This window comes from Chiloscyllium plagiosum, unplaced genomic scaffold, assembly GCF_037043375.1.
Source record: "Chiloscyllium plagiosum isolate Xiang-an unplaced genomic scaffold, Cpla_swu_hap1 HiC_scaffold_9, whole genome shotgun sequence".
Classification (NCBI taxonomy): Eukaryota; Metazoa; Chordata; class Chondrichthyes; order Orectolobiformes; family Hemiscylliidae; genus Chiloscyllium; species Chiloscyllium plagiosum.
The window spans coordinates 68,176,836-68,197,391 of NW_028270147.1; the positions used below are offsets into that span (position 1 = coordinate 68,176,836).

At 39.4% G+C, this 20,556-nt stretch overlaps 1 protein-coding gene across 3 annotated transcripts in view; it reads right to left on the reverse strand.

Moving 5' to 3' along the window:
* The window catches only part of hmcn1 (hemicentin 1), a 607,098-nt gene that overhangs the window by 222,449 nt on the left and 364,093 nt on the right, over nucleotides 1-20,556 (reverse strand). For all 3 annotated transcript variants that reach the window (XM_087990747.1, XM_043699541.2, XM_087990748.1), the window contains exons 38-41: nucleotides 18,576-18,752; nucleotides 17,451-17,602; nucleotides 12,181-12,304; nucleotides 5,337-5,512 (exon numbers count right to left, since the gene is read on the reverse strand). In XM_087990747.1, coding sequence (XP_087846873.1) covers nucleotides 5,337-5,512; nucleotides 12,181-12,304; nucleotides 17,451-17,602; nucleotides 18,576-18,752 — 629 coding nt within the window. The remainder of the gene's footprint in view (nucleotides 1-5,336; nucleotides 5,513-12,180; nucleotides 12,305-17,450; nucleotides 17,603-18,575; nucleotides 18,753-20,556) is intronic.

Genomic DNA, 20,556 nt, shown 5'->3' on the forward strand with positions numbered 1-20,556 from the left:
GACCTTACTGTATACGTGCATAGATATTGAAGATGACAAGACAGCTGGAGAGAGTAATAAATAAAGCATACAGTATTATTAATATGGGAAAAAGTACAATAGAATGAGATGATATTGAAATTGTACAAGATATTCATTAGACCTCAATTGGAGCATTGTGTACAATTCTGTGCAGCACATTATAAGAAGGATTTGAATGCATTGTAGAGAGTACATTTAAATGCATTGTGGAGAGTACAGTAGCAAAATCACGCACAAGCTGGATAGAGCAGACAGGAAGAAGTTGTTTGCGTTTGTAAAAGGTACAAGAACGAAAGGTCATAGAATGAAAAAGTGGTGTGCAAAAGATCACTTGCACTCAGCAAGTAGTTAGCATATGCATTGCCTGAAAGTGTGGCAGAGGCAGGTTCAATTGCGGCATTCAACAGCACTAGAGATTATTTCAGTAGAAATAACATACAAGTGTATGTGGATAAAGCAGAAAATTGGCATTAGGTTATCATGCTCATTTGAAGAGCCAGTGCAGGCATGAAGGACCGAATTTCCCCCTTCCCTACTGTAAGACATCTGCGATTCTGTAATTCAATTAACTAATTAGCTCACAACACTCGTCTTCCTTATTACCTTTAACTCCTAGATATTTAGCATCCTATTAACAGCACTAGCTACTTGCACAAGATAGCTTGCAACTTATGTCCCCACACCTAACACATTTCTTAGGTACTAATCAAGTTAAGAATACCACCAAAGCAAATGGTATCACAAAATGCTTCTGAGTAACATTCACAATCACAGAATTGTTACAGTGCAGAAGGGTGCCTTTGGCCCATTCTGCCTGCATCGCTTCCACTACTTAGTGCCAATCTCCTACCTTTTCCCCATATCTCCACTTCTATCTTGTGTGCTTCAATTAAAACTGCTCCCATGACATTTCCAAGCAGTGCTTGCCATACCCTAACTACTCAATGCTTGAAAACATTTTTTTCGTAAATCGTTCTTGCTTCATTTGCACGCCACTTTAAAATCCATGCCCTCTTGTTTTTTTTTGTTTCACAAGGGAGAACAGTTTCTCTCTATCCAGCCAGCTCATGATTTTGAAAACCTCTATCAAATCTCCGTTACACCTTCTTTCAAAGAAGAACAGTCTCAATTTCTTCAATCCATCTTTACAATTAAAGTTTTTCAATCCTGGAATCATTCTTGTAAATTGCCTCTACACTCTCCAATGAATCACATCCTTCCTATAATGTGGCACCAACAATTGTAAACAATATTAGCCCATAGACGTCTGTCAGATTAGTAGTAAAACTAATAGTGATTAGATTACTTACAGTGTGGAAACAGGCCCTTCGGCCCAACAAGTCCACACCGACCTGCCGAAGCACAACCCACCCAGACCCATTCCCCTACATCTAACACTACAGGCAATTTAGCATAGCCAATTCACCTAACTTGCACATTTTTGGACTGTGGGAGGAAACCGGAGCACCCGGTGGAAACCCACGCAGGCACTGGGAGAATGTGCAAACTCCACACAGACAGTCGCCTGAAGCGGAAATTGAACCCAGGTCTCTGACACTGTGAGTCAGCAGTGCTAACCACTGTGCCACCCATCCTAATGATTAGATTAGATTAATTACAGTGTGGAAATAGGCCCTTTGGCCCAACAAGTCCACACCGACCCTCTGAAGAGCAACCCACCCAGACCCATTCCCCTATACCTAACACTACGGGAAATTTAGCATGGCCAATTCACCTAACCTGCACATTTTTTTGGACTGTGAGAGGAAACCGGAGCACCCGGAGGAAGCCCACGCAGACACTGGGAGAATGTGCAAACTCCACACAGATAGTTGCCTGAGGTGGAAACTAAACCCGGGTCTCTGGCGCTGTGAGGCAGCAGTGCTAACCACTGTGCCACCGTGCTGTCCATAGTGCTTGCTGTTATTTCATACTCAAATGTTGTAACAACTAATAGTCTGAGCAATTTTATGGTTGAACACAGATATCTAAAGTTTGTCGATTTTGATCCTTTGGCACAGTGGTAGTGTCCCAGATTCCAGATCAAGAAATGACCTGAGTTCAAGCCCTACTTGCTCCAGAGGTGTGTATTAACATCTCTGAACATGCTGAGTACAAAATCTCCAGTAATCTAAAGGCTTTTTGTACTGAATTGCACTGCTTCACATTTAGCCTTCTGTGAACAGGTTCCCTGTTAATCTTGTTTTGCTGTATTTGTGGATAGATACAATATGTAACTCTTGCCAGTTTAAGAAGCTTTTTGGAGACATGCTAACTGATAATTATAGACAGCTAACTTCTTTGGCATTGAAAACAGAGCAGAGTTTGTTTCTTTTTGTTTTAATTGTTATTGGATTTATAAAAAAAGTAATTTTATTTTGCAATATTATTTTTTAGTCTGTTTTCTCTCTCTTATTCAATTCACTCTTTCTTTCCCTCTATTACTCTTTCTATACTTCACATGCCAGAGGATAACTAAAAAGGAAATATACAAAGAAAAAATAAGGTACGAAGGTAAACTGGCCAAAAACATAAAGGAGGATAGTAAAGGCTTTTTTAGGTATGTGAAAAGAAAAAAAAGGTTAAGACTAAAATTGGGTCCTTGAAGACAGAAACAGGTGAATTTATTACGGGGAACAAAGAAATGGCAGAAGAGTTGAATTGGTACTTTCAATCTGTCTTCACTGGGGAAGACACGAACAATCTCCCAGATGTAATAGCGACTGAAGGACATGAACTGAAGGGAATTTATATTAGGCAGGAAATGGTGTTGGAGAGACTGTTAGGTCTGAAGGTTGATAAGTCCCCGGGACCTGATGGTCTGCATCCCAGGGTACTGAAGGAGGTGGCTCTAGAAATCGTGGATGCATTGGTGACCATTTTCCAATGTTCTATAAATTCAGGATAAGTTCCCTCAGGATTGGAGGGTGGCTAATGTTGTACAACTTTTTAAGAAAGGAGGGAGAGAGAAAACAGAGAATTATAGACCAGTTAGTCTGACCTCAGTGCTGGGAAAAATGCTGGAGTCAATTATAAAGGACGAAATTACGACACAGCTGGATAGCAGTAACAGGATAGGTTAGGGTCAGCATGGATCTATGAAGGGGAAATCATGCTTGACTAATCTTTTGGAATTTTTTGAGGATATAACTCTGAAGATGGACAAGGGAGATCCAGTGGATGTAGTGTACCTGGACTTTCAGAAAGCCTTTGATAAAGTCCCACATAGGAGGTTAGTGAGCAAAATTAGGGTACATGGTATTAGGGGCAAAGTACTGACATGGATTGAAAATTGGTTGGCTGACAAGAAACAAAGAGTAGTGATAAACGGCTCCCTTTCGGGATGGCAGGCGGTGACCAATGGTGTGCCGCAGGGATCAGTGCTGGTACCGCAGCTTTTTACAATGTACATTAATGATATAGATGAAAGTATTAAAAGTAATGTTAGCAAATTTGCTGATGACACAAAGCTGGGTGGCAGGGTGAAATGTGAGGAGGATGTTAGGAGAATACAGGGGTGACCTGGACAGGCTTGGTGAGTGGATGGGTGCATGACAGATGCAGTTTAATGTGGGTAAATGTGTGGTTATCCACTTTGGTGGCAAGAATAGGAAGGCAGATTACTACCTAAATGGAGTCAAGTTAGGTAAAGGGGCAGTACAACGAAATCTAGATGTTCTTGTACATCAGTCAATGAAAGCAAGCATGCAGGTACAGCAGGCAGTGAAGAAAGCTAATAGCACGCTGGTCTTCATAACAAGATGAATTGAGTATAGAAGCAAAGAGGTCCTTCTGCAGCTGTACAGGGCCCTGGTGAGACTGCACCTGGAATATTGTGCGCAGGTTTGGTCTCCAAATTTGAGGAAAGACATTCTGACTATTGAGGGAGTGCAGCGTAGGTTCATGAGGTTAATTCCTGGAATGGTGGGACTATCTTATGTTGAAAGATTGGAGTGACTGGACTTGAATATGCTTGAGTTTAGAAGGTTGAGAGGTGATCTGATTGAGGCATATAAGATTATTAAAGGATTGGACACTCTGGAGGCATGTTTCCGCTTTGGGTGAGTCCCGAACCAGAGGACACAGTTTAAAAATAAGGGGAGGCCACTTAGAACAGAGTTGAGGAGAAACGTCTTCACCCAGAGAGTGGTGGTGTATGGAATGCTCTGCCCCAGAAGGCTGTGGAGGCCAAGTCTCTGGATACTTTCAAGAAAGAGTTGGATAGAGCTCTTAAGGATAGTGGAATCAAGGGTTATGGGGATAAGGCAGGAACAGGATACTGATTAGGGATGATCAGCCATGATCATAATGAATGGTGGTGCTGGCTCGAAGGGCAGAATGGCCTACTCCTGCACCTATTGTCTATTGTCTATGCCATTGAATTCATCTGCTCTAATGTGCATTTCCTTCTCAATCCTTTAATTGTACATTATTTCAATCTGATTGGTTAAGAGGAAACACACTGCTTGCACTGCTTACTTAGGTCCTTGAGTCCACTTTTCCTCACTTAGCATGATAAACATATATCTTCAATGTCTAAAAACCTAAATGTACAGGAGTAATCCTAATTAGCAACAAACATTGTTAGACATTCTACTACAATAAATCATATCTTAATACTTTGAAACTAAATGTTTGCAAACCAAACCATCCACAGCTTGCAAATAGAAGTAGCTAACATTTAATATTATTGCCAGAGTTCAGTATAAAGATATTTAATACATGAATTTTCTTAACTGATTCTTTGACCAAATCTTCTTACTCACCATTTCAGGTAAGATTTCTGATAATTAGGTTAAAGGGAATGAGATTACAATCAATGAAATCAAAATGACAACTGCAGAAATACAATTATAGGTTATTTTTAAAAAATCGATTTACTTTAGATACTCTTCTAACATTACTATCATTTTTTCTCTGAGTATGCTCAAGCATGATTCAGAAATATTAAGATGCCTGTAAGTTTCATTTGTGGTACCGTACAAGGATTGCAATTCATTTAACACTCTCCAAGTTGCCACAGCATTCTTATGTCTACTTGATTTGATTTTGTCATTGATTTTACAGCATTCACATGAACATAATGAATAGTCTCAACCTAATGGGGGCAGGTATCAGAATAAGAGAAAATGAGATTATCAATGTAAAATGGCAACACTTCAAAGAAACCTTTCCATTAGCTATTTTGTTTATTCAGGATTCTACAATCAACACTAGGCTATTCACAAAGAATGATTGCAAGAGCATACTCACAGAAAAGGGAAAAAATATGCTTAGAAAGGATGTCTGCAGTGGATGTTAATCTTATGATTTACCTTTAAAGTACTTCCATCATCAGAAACTGTAAGTCCCTGCTTCTTGAACAGAGGTTTTCCATCTTTTAGCCAGCTGAGAGTTGGAGGAGGGATTGCATTACTTTGACACTTCAGCACTATACCTTGGTTGATGATGACAGAGGCATTTTGTTCTTCTCCCATAATATTTGGTGGAACTGAAAAAAAATTACATTACTCATTGCATTGCATTCATACTCTTGCTGTATAGTCTTGAATAAAGTGACACACATTTATTTTGTGCTTAATGAAACCAAATTTAAAGGCACCAGAATCAGTTCTAGAAACAAGCTTCAATGTACTCTATGCTGATGCATTTCTGAATACAGGCCTGAACAGCATGTTTCTAATTTATATTATGCATGTTTGCATATAGGATATGAGTAAGAAATGTTTACTCCCTCAAATACTACTTCATATAATATAAAACATCATTACTAAATAAACATGAGAAACATTGATTTGAGTGGGGTGTGAGAGACCAGAAAAAGTGGCATTTGTTTCTGGATCCAACAGCATGTCTGTTTCCTATTAGTCACATGAGGACAATCATTGATCAGCAAAGATTAAAGCTGTTTCTCCTCACCTTCATTGGAATTAATTTCTCAAGATGCATCATTTTGAAGAATAAAATAAAACCAAATTAATTAAATAGAAATAAAATGCATAGTCATTTTTGGAATAACTGAATATTTATAGCAGTCTTGGAGAAAACTAACATTGTTACAGATCTGGAAAGCAGCATTCACCTCACTGCCTGATATGCTTCATTTATAGGAGTGCAAAATTAGAGCTTGATGCTTTTCAGAGCTGAATTTGTTAGATTCATTCAATTTCTCTGAATTTAAAATTACTTAGTTTGAATCATTGGATAAAACACAAAAACAACCTTATATATAGTCTATCTCATATAATTTGGAGACATGGTAATTCACTGGTTAAGGTTCAGGTTGCTTGTTATTGAGCTGTAGGTTGCACCAAATAAAATGATCACCAGACCTAAAAGGTCTATGTTTTTCTACGTCAAATTTTACTTGATGACCATTAGGCAAAATGCTTTGAAACGGTTTAGTAAACCAAACTTGCTACATAAATGTAAGCTTTTGTTGTTGAGAATAGATATGAGACAAGGTGATTCAAATTAATATTCCCTAAGACCTAATGGCCAAGCAACAATCTGAAAGAAGGCCATATATAAGTCAGCCTCTTTAAATCAATGTGACTGCTTGTCAATGGAAACAAATTGAAGGGGCTGTTCACTTATATAAATCATCCACACTCTCCAAGAAATGCTTGAGCTAGTACTGCTTCAGATTCATATTAAAGACCAATTCAAGTTTTGCATTGATAGTTTACAAATATGTTTTCAAAGTCAACAATCCTTCCTGTTAATCTTCATTTTTGTTTTTCCTCATGTTTTTCCCCATGTTTTCACATATCTGAGGTTAATAATTATCAGAACAGAATGATAGAGCATTTCTGGCACAAAGGAAGCCATTCAGCCTGCCAATCATTGAGACCAAAATTGTAGATTCCTCCACAACTGGTGCCGGTGAATGTCTGTACTCAAAGATCCAAAAGGATGATTTGAGTAGGATCTGCCGATGTAGGCAATTCCTTCTCACTTTCAGTGCTATGTGTTTTATCATTTCATGGTTTGGGCAGTCTTTCATGAAACTAACATGAAAAATTAAAATGGATCTGCAATAGTAACTGCTCCTGCAGTTATATTAACAACTGTCACAGTTGCTACAGCCTAGTATTGATTAGGTGACAATATTCAGTCTATTGATTAGATTATCTTTTCATGGTGAAGGTTCAAAACATTCTTAAAGCATTCAAATAATGGATTCAACCAACAGATATTGAAAGAAACTGCAAATAAATCTGTGAAACATATTCCAGGTTTTGGTAAGAAAATACTTCCTAAAGTAAATCAATGCTTCTTTGTGCACTGCCAGCAACTTAAATGAAATAAAACGAAGTATTAGAAGGCTCAAGAGATAACAGCGTTCTGGACTTGTTAGCAAAAATAAACAGAGCTATTGACTCAAGAGTTCTAACAGCTGGCAATGCTGTTGGCCACATTAATCAATACTGAGTTGGTGCATGTTCTGCTCAGTATTAAGCAGAACTGAACAAGCAATCTCTGGTTGCACTGAATGAGCTTGCTAGGCATCTAAACTACAGCTGTGTGAAAAATAACTTTTCTTTAGATTTCAAAATATATATACAATGACAATGGCCAGTCATGTTTATTAGTAATCCCAAAGACCTTCACCCTTTGAGGCCTGAAATGCTCAATCAGAATAGCAAAAGCATCACCAACCTTTACACGGTGCCTTAAGTACGAGTTGAAGCAGTGAAATATTTTTCACAAAACACATACCAGATTATAAAAAGATCAAAGTCTTTGTCTCAATTATTTTCTTTTTAGAGTAAAATCATACTGCAAATGAGAGCAAACATTTTAAAATGAAATTGGCTGTCATAAATAGGGCATGGCACAGTGGTTAGCACTGCTGTCTCACAACACCAGGGTCTCAGGTTCGATTCCAGCCTCGGGCGACTGTTTGTGTGGAGTTTGCACATCCTCCCCGTGTCTGCGTGGGTTTCCTCCTGGTGCTCCGGTTTCCTCCCACAGTCCAAAGATGTGCAGGTGAGGTGAATTGGCCGTGTTAAATTGCCCATAGTGTTAGGTGCATTAGTCAGAGGGAAATGGGTCTGGGTGGGTTACTCTTCGGAGGGTCAGTGTGGACTTGCTGGGCCGAAGGGCCTGTTTCCACACTGTAGAGAATCTAATCTAATCTAAAATGTGTCTGTTTAGCTCTAACTTCACCAAATCATAAATAGTACTTAGAGGGGCTCAACAGGGTAAATGCAGGAAGGGTGTTCACCCCTGCTGGGGTCTAGACTCAACTGACAGTCTCAGAATAAGGAGCAGCCCATTTAGAATGAGAAGAAGGGGTATTTCTTCACTTTGGGGATGGGGAATCTTTGGTATTCTCTCCCAAATAGGGCTATGGAGGTTCAGGCATTATTCAGCTATGTTCAAGACTGAGATTGATAGGTAACTAGATAACAAAGATATCAAGGATATGGAAACAGCACAGGAAAATAGCATTGACATAAAAGGTCAACCATGATCTAGATAAATGATGGAAAAGGCTCAGGGAGCCAAATAGCTTAAATCTGCTATTTTCTTATATACCATTTCAAACAAAAATTATATTTCAATTGTTCAATTAACATATTAGCAGGCAGCAGCACACATTAGATCATAACCACATTACATAAAGTGGATGATTTAAACAGGTCAGTCTGATATCAGGAGCAACAAGGGAGAACCTTTTTCCACGTATGGAGTCAGCTATTACGAGGGGGCATAGCTTTAAATTAAGGGGTGGTAGGTATAGGACAGGTGTTAGGGGTAGATTCTTTACTCAGCGAGTCGTGAGTTCATGGAATGCCCTGCCAGTAGCAGTGGTAGACTCTCCCTCTTTATGGGCATTTAAACGGGCATTGGATAGGCATATGGAGGATAGTGGGCTAGTGTAGGTTAGGTGGGCTTGGATCGGCGCAACATCGAGGGCCAAAGGGCCTGTACTGCGCTGTACTTTTCTATGTTCTAAGAGGGCATGTACGTAACATAAAACAAAGAACTGCAAATGCTGGAGATCTGAATATCTTCAATATATATTACATCTATATTTAGTCACCAAGTCTCTGTGACATCTCCGGTACTACATTTTTATGGTATGAACTGATTTCAATCAGCTGAGATCAAGGATTCAATTATGGACATTCAACTGCCTCCCTCCTTCCCATTCATTAGTTTGGCAAACTGGTTAGCTTTATCTCAAACAGGCTCATACAAAATACCCAAGATATTTATTTTCCCAATGGCAAACTTTTGGTTTATTCATACGAAGTTCTCCAAAACAATCCCATCAGTTCTACTATGTCATTTCCAGTGTTAAGAGTTTTGTAGGATACAAGTAGATTGATATTGCATGGCACTATTTGAGTTAATGTAAAGGTTTGCATAACACTGATGTATGAAAAATGAACTGTGTAAATTCTGTACTTTAAGTACAGTATGAAACTGCATATTTTAAAAAGGCTTTCTGTGTGAAATATATTCTCAGATTATATGTCTTTACCTCCAATTGCTTCCATGGAATATGGAGCAGGTTCAAACAAGTTCAATGGAGTTTCAGCTCATGTTGGGAACAGCTGACAAAAAAAAAACTTGTTCACACTCCAGCTGTTATTCAGTTTAAATCAGGAGGGTCCCAAATGCTCAATTCATCCTTACACATGCCTTCATTCAGTCTACGCAGTTTGAAGCATTAGGCTACCACTGGATGCATTGCTTTTTATTTGCTACTTAAATCCAATTTCCTGTTGACATTTATAACAGGCAAATGCAGAACAAACTTCAATTCCCTATCCAGGGGTAGAAGTGCTCATAATCCTTAATGTTATCAAATGCACCATTTGCACAAAATGTTTCAGTATAAGCAGTAACATGTGAATTTGCAGCTGGAATGTAAACAGGATGATGGGGTGAGTACTCAAAATACTGACGGGCACGTCATTAGTCTAAGAAGGTTTACGTTTTAGGAAGAGCTGTGACTTGTCTGACATTTCAACATTGCACATAGCCTGGGTAAGATCTGCTCTACATGGCACTTCCAGAATCCTGTTTGCACTTGAACTTAAAAATGAGTTAATCGTCACTGTTTTCTATAGTACTGCGTCTCCCTCCTTTTTGCCTACTTAATTTCTAACAACATACCATCAATAGTGAAAAGAAAAGATAGTGTTAGATTGTTCTTATACAGACTTCCATACTTTATAAGCGTTTAGAATCAACTTAAAGGCAAAATAGAGTTGTTAAGAAATCTGGAGGAAAAGGCTAGAGTTGAGATGAAACAAGACTCACCCATCCCCAAGTCTCCTGAGAGGCTGAGAAGACCTAATAGGATAAGAAAACTTGTTCCAAGAAATTACCTAGCCAGTCATCCAAGGCATATTTCATCACTTTAGACAGGACATGCTTTTGCAAGTTTGAATACAAATTTCTTCCCTACTACCGAGCAATCATTAATATGGTGTACTGCCAATATGATTCGTGTTCTATTGGATCTGCATTTGTTCTCAGGCAACCTTGACTGACAACACAGGTTAGTGTTTACCTTTGAACTTCTATATTTAAAGCCATAATCAAAATCTGCCAGGTACATTGCCCATCTTTGCATTCTCTTGATTATAAGTGCTCATACGTTTTTGGGTGGGCCCAGTAAAGTTGTTAACAATTTACTATCCATACTGAGTAGAAACTTGTGGTCGTATTGTTGCAACTAAAATTTGTTCAGTGCAAACCCAATGACTAACATTTCACATTCATTCTGAAGATATTTCCTATATCTTTGATAGCACTCTTTACCCACATGGTATTGGCCTCTCAACCCCTTTGGGAAAGACAATTGAAAGAGATGTTCCTACTCTGAAAGGACTTGCATCAGGAGCAATTGTTATCATCAGTCCTGGGTCAAAACATGTCAACAATCTGTCACATATAAGTTTTTAAAATTTGTTTGTGGGATTTGTGCATTACAGCTGGACCAGCATTTATTGGCAATCCCTAATTACATTGATGGTGATGGCAGGTTGTCCTTTTGAACCACCTGGTGTAAGGGCTTCCCAGGTAATCTTCTATAAATTACTGCATTTTGTTCAGAAATGTCATGTTGAGTGTTTCTAGTTCTTTCTATTTTTGTGACTATGTTCTCACAATAATTCAAGATGATTCCACCTCTAATATGGTATAACCTATTGGAACACCCAGTAATCTTGCCATAATTTGTTTTCTATGCTTGAAGATTTAGATAATTGCTTCAGAGTGCTTTTTCTCATTTATTCCAAAGCCCTCAGGTTGGGCAGCAAGTTTTGAAAAAAAGAACTCTGGAGAGGAAATTCCAAGATAGAGACAAGAGATATCAGATTTGAAGGAGACATTTGAACACACTGCATTTATTGTCCCTGGGTTGCAAATCGATTCAATTCCCAAATCTGTACATAAGTTGATTTGGATGCAAGTCAGAATGCAATGCAGTACATTATAAAGGACCATTCGTAAGTACAGGAAATTTTCAGATATTGAATATTTAAAATTACATTATATGGAGTTGCATTTGTAAATTGGATGTTCAAATGTCAGGAGAACACTGTACATGAATATTTGAATTTTGGTCCAATTTAGGTTTGTAGTATAGACGCCCGTGCCTGCTAACCAACATTCATTCCCCATTATGCAATGCTTTGATTTTAAAATTTTAAAATTAAAATTCTCATCCTCATTTACAAATCCATCCATGCCTTAATTGTGTGATAATTGCGCCACCATTAGTGGCATTACCTTCAAGTACTTACCTCTCTGTCTCTTTACCTTGCTTTCATCCTTTAAGACACTTTAAAATAAACTTTTTTGATGAAGGTTTTGATTATTTGACCTTAGAAGTCCATATGCAGTCCCCAGTGTCATACTTTGTTTTAATACAATGAAAAGGATCAAGAACTGCTTTTTTAATCACCGGAAAATGCACATGGTGCATACTGATGTGAACTACTCAAATTAACAGGGAATAGTTACCTATCAGTTGTGATCATATGATGGCATTATTGTTGGAAAGCATGAAACATTTTCAGTTGGGTACTACTTTCTTGTGTACAGATTATTGAATTAGATTAAACATTTTCTCCCAGAAAACACATGCAAAAAGTATTAGAGAAACAGGGGAAAGATTTGTGATAATATTACCATGAACTCTGAGGTCAATGTGCTGTTGTTGTTCTCCTGCAGCATTTAGTGCTACACATGTATATTTGCCAGTATCACTGATCTGAGCGCTGGTGATGGAAAGGACTCGACCTCTAGATTGAACCTGCATGGAAGAATATCAACAGTGCTTTAGAGAACATGTAGAAGAGGATTTAGTTCACAAGTCATTGTGACAAAGCAAAGACTTTGTACATAATGAAATGCTAAATGTAAACCTGCTGGTATCTTTGCACCTTGTTTCTAAGCTTTATATTTTAAAATTAAAGTAGTAAACATTTTGGTCAGAAACTTTGCATGCAGTTCAAATAATGATAATGAGCAGTGGGCTGGGGTTGGCCTCTTTGGAAATATTTTGAAGTTGCAACTGGTAGCAGTGTGTCCAAGATACTTGCTCTAATAGATTTTGTGGAAGCCAAAGACATTTCAGCTTCAGACCTCATTAGAATCTTTTGGGGAGGTGTTCTGTGAGCTGGTAGTTCATTGGGGAGGAGAGGGTGGAAATAGGAGGGGGGAAGAGGCAGTCTTCTTTTCCTATGTAGAATCATCCGTCCCCAATCTCTTGACATCACACAAACAGATCTGCACTGTTACATTAGAGGGGATCATGTACAAAATAATGCCTCCAATCTTTCTATGGATATCGTACGTAAAGCAAGGTTTACATTTTGTGGGCAATTCTAAAGAATGCACTTCCCCTTTTAAGTGAGAGGAAAGTTATAAGAGAAAGTTATAAGCACCTCTGCAGTCATGGACTGTAACCAGCTCACTATCTACGTGAAGCTTGCCAGCTATGGACCCCAGTTGATCAAAAATTAGCTAGTTAAAAATGTTCACTGGCAGGATATAGACTAGCTTCATGGAATGGCCCACCTATCCTTCGGAACTATAAAAGGGTCAAAAGAACAGTCTGTCAGGCATCTGAAAAAAGAATGACAATTAGCCAAGAGGATAGACTGCTGTTAGAGAAAGCTGACAATAGAAATGACAGGAAGCCAAGAGATACACTATTTGCAGTGATAATTTTTCATGTTTAAGACTGTAAGTCACACAAATTCTGTCATCTAAAGCTGTGAGATTGTAAAATACATATTTATATCAATATTCTGTTTTTACATGGGAATTTATTTTAATTTGTTGCTCTTGTCCACCAATTAAATCACGATGTTATGACTATTTTTGTTTCATTGATCCCTTCCTTACTCATTGGCTTTTGGTAGGATTCAGTGCTGGTAACTTGTGTCTTCCTGTCTGATTGGAGAACCAGTGGGAATTCTCTCTCTCTTTGGGAGGCCTGACGTGACAATAGAGTTAAAAAAAAACTCTCATCAGGACCTTGTGTAAGCTGAAGTGCCCTATTAGAGTTGTCAATCAGAAACTAGCAATTCTCCATTACAGACCCTGCAATTAGGTTTAAAGGGCACTTCTGGTAACACACCTGGAATCCCTTGAGCAAGGTAAACAAGATGGAATGGAAGTTGAGGGCAGTGGGTTGCTGATGAGATGAGACAGACAAGAGAGGCTAAATGTAAGGAGAGGTAAATAGTTCCCAGCAGGAAATCCTTTCAATCTGAAGGATTGTGGCTCAGTGGTTAGCACTGTTGTCTCACAATGCCAGGAACCCGGGTTCGATCCCAGTTTTGGGAGACTGTCTGTGGAGTGTTCACATTCTCCCAGTGTCTGCATGGGATTCCTCTGGAAGCTCCAGTTTCCTCCCACAATCCAAAGATGGGCAGGTGAGGTGGATTGGCCATGCTAAGTTGCCAGTGGTGTCCAGGAATGTGTTGGTTAAGTGGATTAGTCATTGGGAATGCAGAGATGGAAATGTGTTGCTGGAGAAGCGCAGCAGGTCAGGCAGCATCTAGGGAACAGGAGAATCGACGTTTCGGGCATTAGCCCTTCTTCAGGAATGAGGAAAGTTTGTCCAGCAGGCTAAGATAAAAGATAGGGAGGAGGGACTTGGGGGAGGGGCGTCGGAAATGTGATAGGTGGAAAAAGGTCAAGGTGAGGGTGATAGGACAGATTGGGGTGGAGGCGGAGAGGTCGGGAAGAAGATTGCAGGTTAGGGAGGCGGTGCTGAATTTGATGGATTTGACTGAGACAGGCAGGGGGGAGGGGAAATGAGGAAACTGGTGAAATCCGAGTTCATCCCTTGTGGTTGGAGGGTTCCTAGCCGGAAGATGAGGCGTTCTTCCTCCAACCGTCGTTTCGCTGTGGTCTGACGATGGAGGAGTCCAAAGACCTGCATATCCTTGGTGGAGTGGGAGGGGGAATTGAAATGTTGAGCTACAGGGTGGTTGGGTTGGTTGGTCCGGGTGTCCCAGAGGTGTTCTCTGAAACGCTCCGCAAGTAGGCGGCCTGTCTCCCCAATATAGAGGAGGCCACATCGGGTACAGAGGATGCAATAGATGATATGTGTGGAGGTACAGGTGAATCTGTGGCGGATATGGAAGTTTCCTTTGGGGCCTTGGAGGGAGGTGAGAGGGGAGGTGTGGGCGCAAGTCTTGCACCTCCTGCGGTTGGGAATGCAGAGTCATAGGGAAGGTGGGGTGAGTCTGGATGGGAGGCTCTTTGGAGAGTCGTTATGGATTTGTTGTGCCAAATAGCCTGTTTGCAGCTTGTAGGGATTCTATGATGATTTTAATTGGACATGAACAATCTATGAATGAGGAATCCTTATAGGTTGCTGGCAAACCTGACAGATATCTTTGTTGCCTTTCAAAAGGCACAGGAGACTTGGTGAGAGTCCTATTAAATCCCAGTGGGCTCAGGGATAATTGGCTTTAAGTGGATGTTTAACAAGCCAGAGTGTTTTTCTGCCAAAAGAAGGTTTCCTCCCATCAGCCACTTCCTGACATACTGCTCACCAACTAGGTAGTTGGATATTAGTCTGTTTTGCAGTCTCCCAGCCCACCCATCATTTTGTCTGCACCAGCAGGCACCAGTAAACGCCAAGCTTATGTCAGTAATGCTACAAGTAAGATGTCTAAGTGACCCTTTGAGAGTAGTTAGAACAAAAGCAACTTTTGTCTGCCATCCACACAGGCAGTTAAAAGGCAAAATGGGTGGCCAGTGATTTAAAATCATTGGGGTACCTCATTGTGTCTGCTGGGGCTAAGACCTGAGTGATACCAACATCAGGGTGCCTGCAAATGAGAGAACAGCTTATCCACTTGAAATTGGTTGGGAGGCTGTTTAATAATGCAAAATGATTGTGGTGGAAAATCAATTAAAACTTTCAGAGAATTTAATATTTTGCAGCTAGGTTTATTTATCTTGTTGCTGTTCTTGTAAATTTTTATGGTGGTAGATTTAATTACTTTCTGACTAAACAGATATAAGAGGTCTTAGAATCACAGTTAATCACAGAATCACAGAAGATTTATGGGCTATTTGTGCCTGCACCAGCTCTTAAAATGAATATCATTAACTCATGACAATCTTCTGCTTTCTCCCCATACCCTGGCACATTACTTTTCAATTAATTTCCAATGTCCTATTGAATGCTTAATCTCTGTTGAATAGCACCATGGAGGAAGGTATGGTTGGCCTTAACACTTCTAAACCTAGCTGCAAAATATTAAATTCTCTGATTTTCGCAATTTAGTCTCCAACTGTAACACTGTGGGATTGGGAACTCAAGAGCGTAAGGAATGGTACTCCATAATCACATACAAGCTGAGAAACTTCTTACAAAAAAAGTATCTAATAATAAAACATTGACAGCAATAACAATGTGGAGAAGATAATAGTAATTTTCTTTGGCTCCTTAGTCATTTGTTTGTACTCAGAATGATGAAATTCCGCTCTAGGCCTTGAATACATCAATCTATACTTTATTTTAGTTTGAATTTTCCCAGCTCCATGGAGATGGTGGGCTGGGTGACTGACTGACAGCTCTCCAATGTTGTCCTGCTTCCAGACAACATACCCAAGTCTGTGAGAAAGAGAAGACTGCAGCTGCTGGAGATCAGAGTCAAAACATCCAGGTCTGGGCCACTACTGGAACTAGCAACTTGTTTTGCAGGATCAGGAGGCCATAATGCTCTCACAGGTCTGTGAATGGCTATAGGCCCCTTACTTGAAGGATCACTCCTCCAGACTTGTTCCCGGGATGGCTGGACTGTCACACGAAGAGAGAATGGACAAATGGGGTTTAATATCCTCTAGGGTTTTGAAGAATGAGAAGTGATCTATTGAAGCTTACAAAATAGGATGGACAGAGTAGATGAAGGTAAGATGCTTTCTCTGGTGTGGGAATCTAGAACCGGGGACTCAGGTTAAAAAGAAGGGAGATGCGACTTAGATCTGAGATAAGGGGAAATTATTCTAATCAGAGGGTTGTGAACTTTTGGAATTCCCTACAGAAGGTTATAGAGGCTCAGTCTTTGAGTATGTTGTAGATAACGATTGATAGATTTCTTACTACCAGCTCCCGTATAAGGATGGAGTAGCAGATAAGGATGGGGTATTCAAAAGTAATTGAAGTGTTCAATCAGCCACAGTCTGATTGGTTGGTGGGGCAGGCTGAATGGCCTATTCCTGTTCCTATGAACAAGGAGGCATTCATAAATGCCTTCACTTTGAGATGTCTCCTATCTCTGAGTTCTTCATTAGCACTCACCTCTTTGGGCGATGCTGCCATCCTTACATTGTGAGAGACTGCCTATTGGGCCTCATGATTCCTGACCTATTACCATCCATATTTGGATGGCAAACACTGAGGCCGACAACTGGGAGGCCACCTCATGTAAGGTTTCTGTGACCAATGCACTTGACCTCTTGATAAGATTTGGGACCCACTTTTGGTTTTGATGTTGTGACCCCAATGCCCTGAGGAAAGTTCAGTCCAATGATGTGACACCAAGAAAAAGCTATATTGTTGATGATACCAACTTTGATGATGTGTTTGCCCATTTATAAAAAAGTACCATGAGACATTTTCAAAGAAAAGTTTTCAGAGTTATAACATTCCTTACCAATTTCAAAAAATGTAGATTCGGTGACTATTCATCGTTTTTGCTCTTTACATGGTCTTGCATTTTGCAAATTGGTTGTTGCAATTGCCTGCAAGTGTGACCACGTTCCAAAAGCAATTTATTGGCTGAGAAGCAATTTAATGTAGTTTAAGCACAAGAAGATGCTATATAAATGTAATATGTTTCTATCATTACAAGGTTGGCTGTTAAGCTTGATACTATCATGAAAATCTTCAAGGTAATGACTAGTTTAAAACAATGAATTAGTAGTACCTGAATAGCATCGGAAAAACTGGAGACAGGGCTGCCATCTTTCAGCCACGTTAAGCTTGGTACTGGGATGCCACTGGCCTCACATTCAAGTCTAACAGGGTTATTGACCACCACTGTCACCATGTCATTGCTGCCAATGATTGTTGGAGGAACTACAAAGTAAAATGATCAATGTGAAAACAAAAGTACATTCAAACTTTTGAAATGTAAATTGTTTCATATTAATTATGATATTCTACGAGTTAACTTTGCTGCACATAGTTGATCTGTACAATTTTCTTTGTCTATTCTTATTACAGAGTGGGTCAATATCCATTTAAAGCTGTAAGAGAACTGGCTAAATCTGCCGACAAATGCACTGCAATTAACTTTAAAACACTTTGAATTATTTGGTTTATTTGTATTGTCAAGCAGATATCTTTCAATAATATTCCCAAAAGCTTATCTTATTTCTGGGGTTTGTGGTGCTGAATGACTGTTGTTTGCTTTGAATAAATTTTTGAAATTAATTGGGAGTATTTATGATTGTGTTATAGTGAATTGGCATCCTGTATCACAGCATTAAAATTACCATCACTGTATATAAAATGCATTGAAATATTTTGAAATAAGGTACTTGACTTTTCAGGTACAACTTTAAAGACAGAAAAATTATACCCTTGGCGTGTTCAAAACTTATTTCGCAGAGGGAGGCTATTCAGCTCTAGTTGATGATATTACCATAATCACCATGACATAAAAATTAAATGGTCCTGTCCTTAATTAATATCCAACTTCTAATCTACCCATTTGAATTCAATGTAAAATGACTAAATTACAGCATGCTAAAACTCTGTCTATGTGTACATGAGGTATTCAGTGAGCAGTTTTTCAATCGAATGTAAAATTGGGATTTAAACATTTACAATTTAAATTCAAATTGCTTCTTGCTTCACTGAAAAACTTCTGTTTACTTCATTACTTATGATAGATATGCAAGTTATAAAGTTTTTATTATGTTAATAGGTATAATGCATCTTATATATTTTAACACAGAAGGATATAGTACAATTATTACTCTCAGATCAATTACATTTGCAGCTTCACTTCATGAATTCATAAAGTCTAACTTACAACATTACTCACCATAAACCTTCAAATCGTAGAATATCTCAGCAGAACCTGCTAAATTGACAGCTGCACATTTGTACATGCCCCTGTCTGCTACCTGAGCACTGGCAATCTGCAGAAGCTGACCCCGATTCAGTATGGAAGCTGCCATGCTTATGCTGATTGGCTGATTGTCTTTGTACCAAGTCACAGCTAGTGTTCAGAAAAATAAAGACATTTTTAGAATTAACTCTGTTACTTTACAGCCTAAAATCATGACTGATTCAATATCTCAAAAGGATGGAACAAAATTTCCATTCATGGGATTTTTTGTGGCTCCATAGGATTATGTTGCAAAGTGGAGGGCAAAGGTCTGGTGGGCACGCAGTAGGGTGATATGTGTATCACCTTCCCATCACTGCTGGAATTTTACCACCAGAGGGACAATTGATAGTTGGCCCTCTAGCTCCCCAGGGCAGTTGAGGCAGTTAAGTATCCAATTCTGCACATTTCAGGGCTCTGTCCAATGCTTCTTGCGTTTTACCAGTGGTAGGTGGGCACAGCCATGTGGTGAGATGGTCTGGTATATTCTGACCTCAGCGATTTAGTGGAGGGACCTTTCTCTCTGATACTGTGTGGCCAAGGCCCTCCTTGGAAAGAACTCCTCTGTCCTCAAACAATAGTCTTCTTTATGGGGCTTGCCGAAGAGTTTTGTTGAGCTCAATTTCCAGCCTTCATCAATTGTGGCTACATCACAGCATGAGGTAATTGATGCCTGGGAGTAACCGCAAAAGTGCTCCTGGTGACTGAAGAGCTGTCAGCCATCTGATAGGCCAGCAGGCCTTGGGGTTTGATACAATTGCTTAAAATGGTATGACTCTAAACTACTGGCAGTTAAATATCTGCTGTATCAAAAATGCAGTTGGGTCTCCCAGAACCTGCTGAGGCAGGGTTATCCCCAAATTTCCAAATGGTGTAGGACTACCAAACTGTAAAGTTCTGACAAGGTATAAAACTCCTCCTTCCAGTTTTACTCATTCTTAGTAATTTCTTTCACATCATGTATGGAGAAAGTGAGGGCTATAGATGCTGGAGAGTCAGAGTTGAAAAGTGTGGTGCTGGATAAAGCATAGCAGATCAGGCAGCATCCGAGGAGTAGGAGAGTCAATGTTTCGGGCCTAAGCCCTTCATCATCACATCATATACGCCAATTAACTATATACCTTTCACATTCTATATTTAAGCTCCCTAATATTCAGTTACCTTAACTACCTCTATGTGTGGTGCTCAAATTCATCAATGTTTCGCAATACCAACCAACTTTGTTAATCTGTATTCCCATCAACCTCAATTTTCTCCCCCTTAACCCTCCTCTTCTGAAGGTGCTAGGATGCATTTCTATGGGCAATAGTGCTCGTTGGCAACTCATTTATAAGACAAAGAGACCAGTATTGATCGGACCCTTTAACTAAGCATCCACCAAAACTGACCGTGACCTATTCATCACCTGGGATATCGCACAAGTAAATTATTTTGTGTGCATTTACAGTGGTGGCACAAATAGCAACCTGAAAAAAATCCTCTTTATACACACGTACTAAGCTTGAGATCATCCCTGTTAAATAATGAGCATGGCGCACAGTAAATTTGCATTTATTTGTCATAATTGTTTTTGGAGAGGGAAGGTCCAAAGCTAAATTATATATGTGGGAAGGTGGTGGCATAGTCACTGGACAGTTATCCAGGACCCCAGGATAATTTTCTGGGGACATGGGTTCAAATCCTACCATAGGAGTTAGTGAAATCTGAATTCAACAAAATTGTGGAATAAGTAGCGTCATAGTGATGGACAGCAATTTTCATGAAATGGTATTGATCATTAATGTGGGAAGGAAACCTACCATCCCTATTCTAGATTCAAGGTAATATAATTACTCTTAACTACTTTCTGGGTGATTAGGAATAACTACTATATGGCAGCCTAGCCAGTGGCACCCAAATCTCGTGAACAAATAAA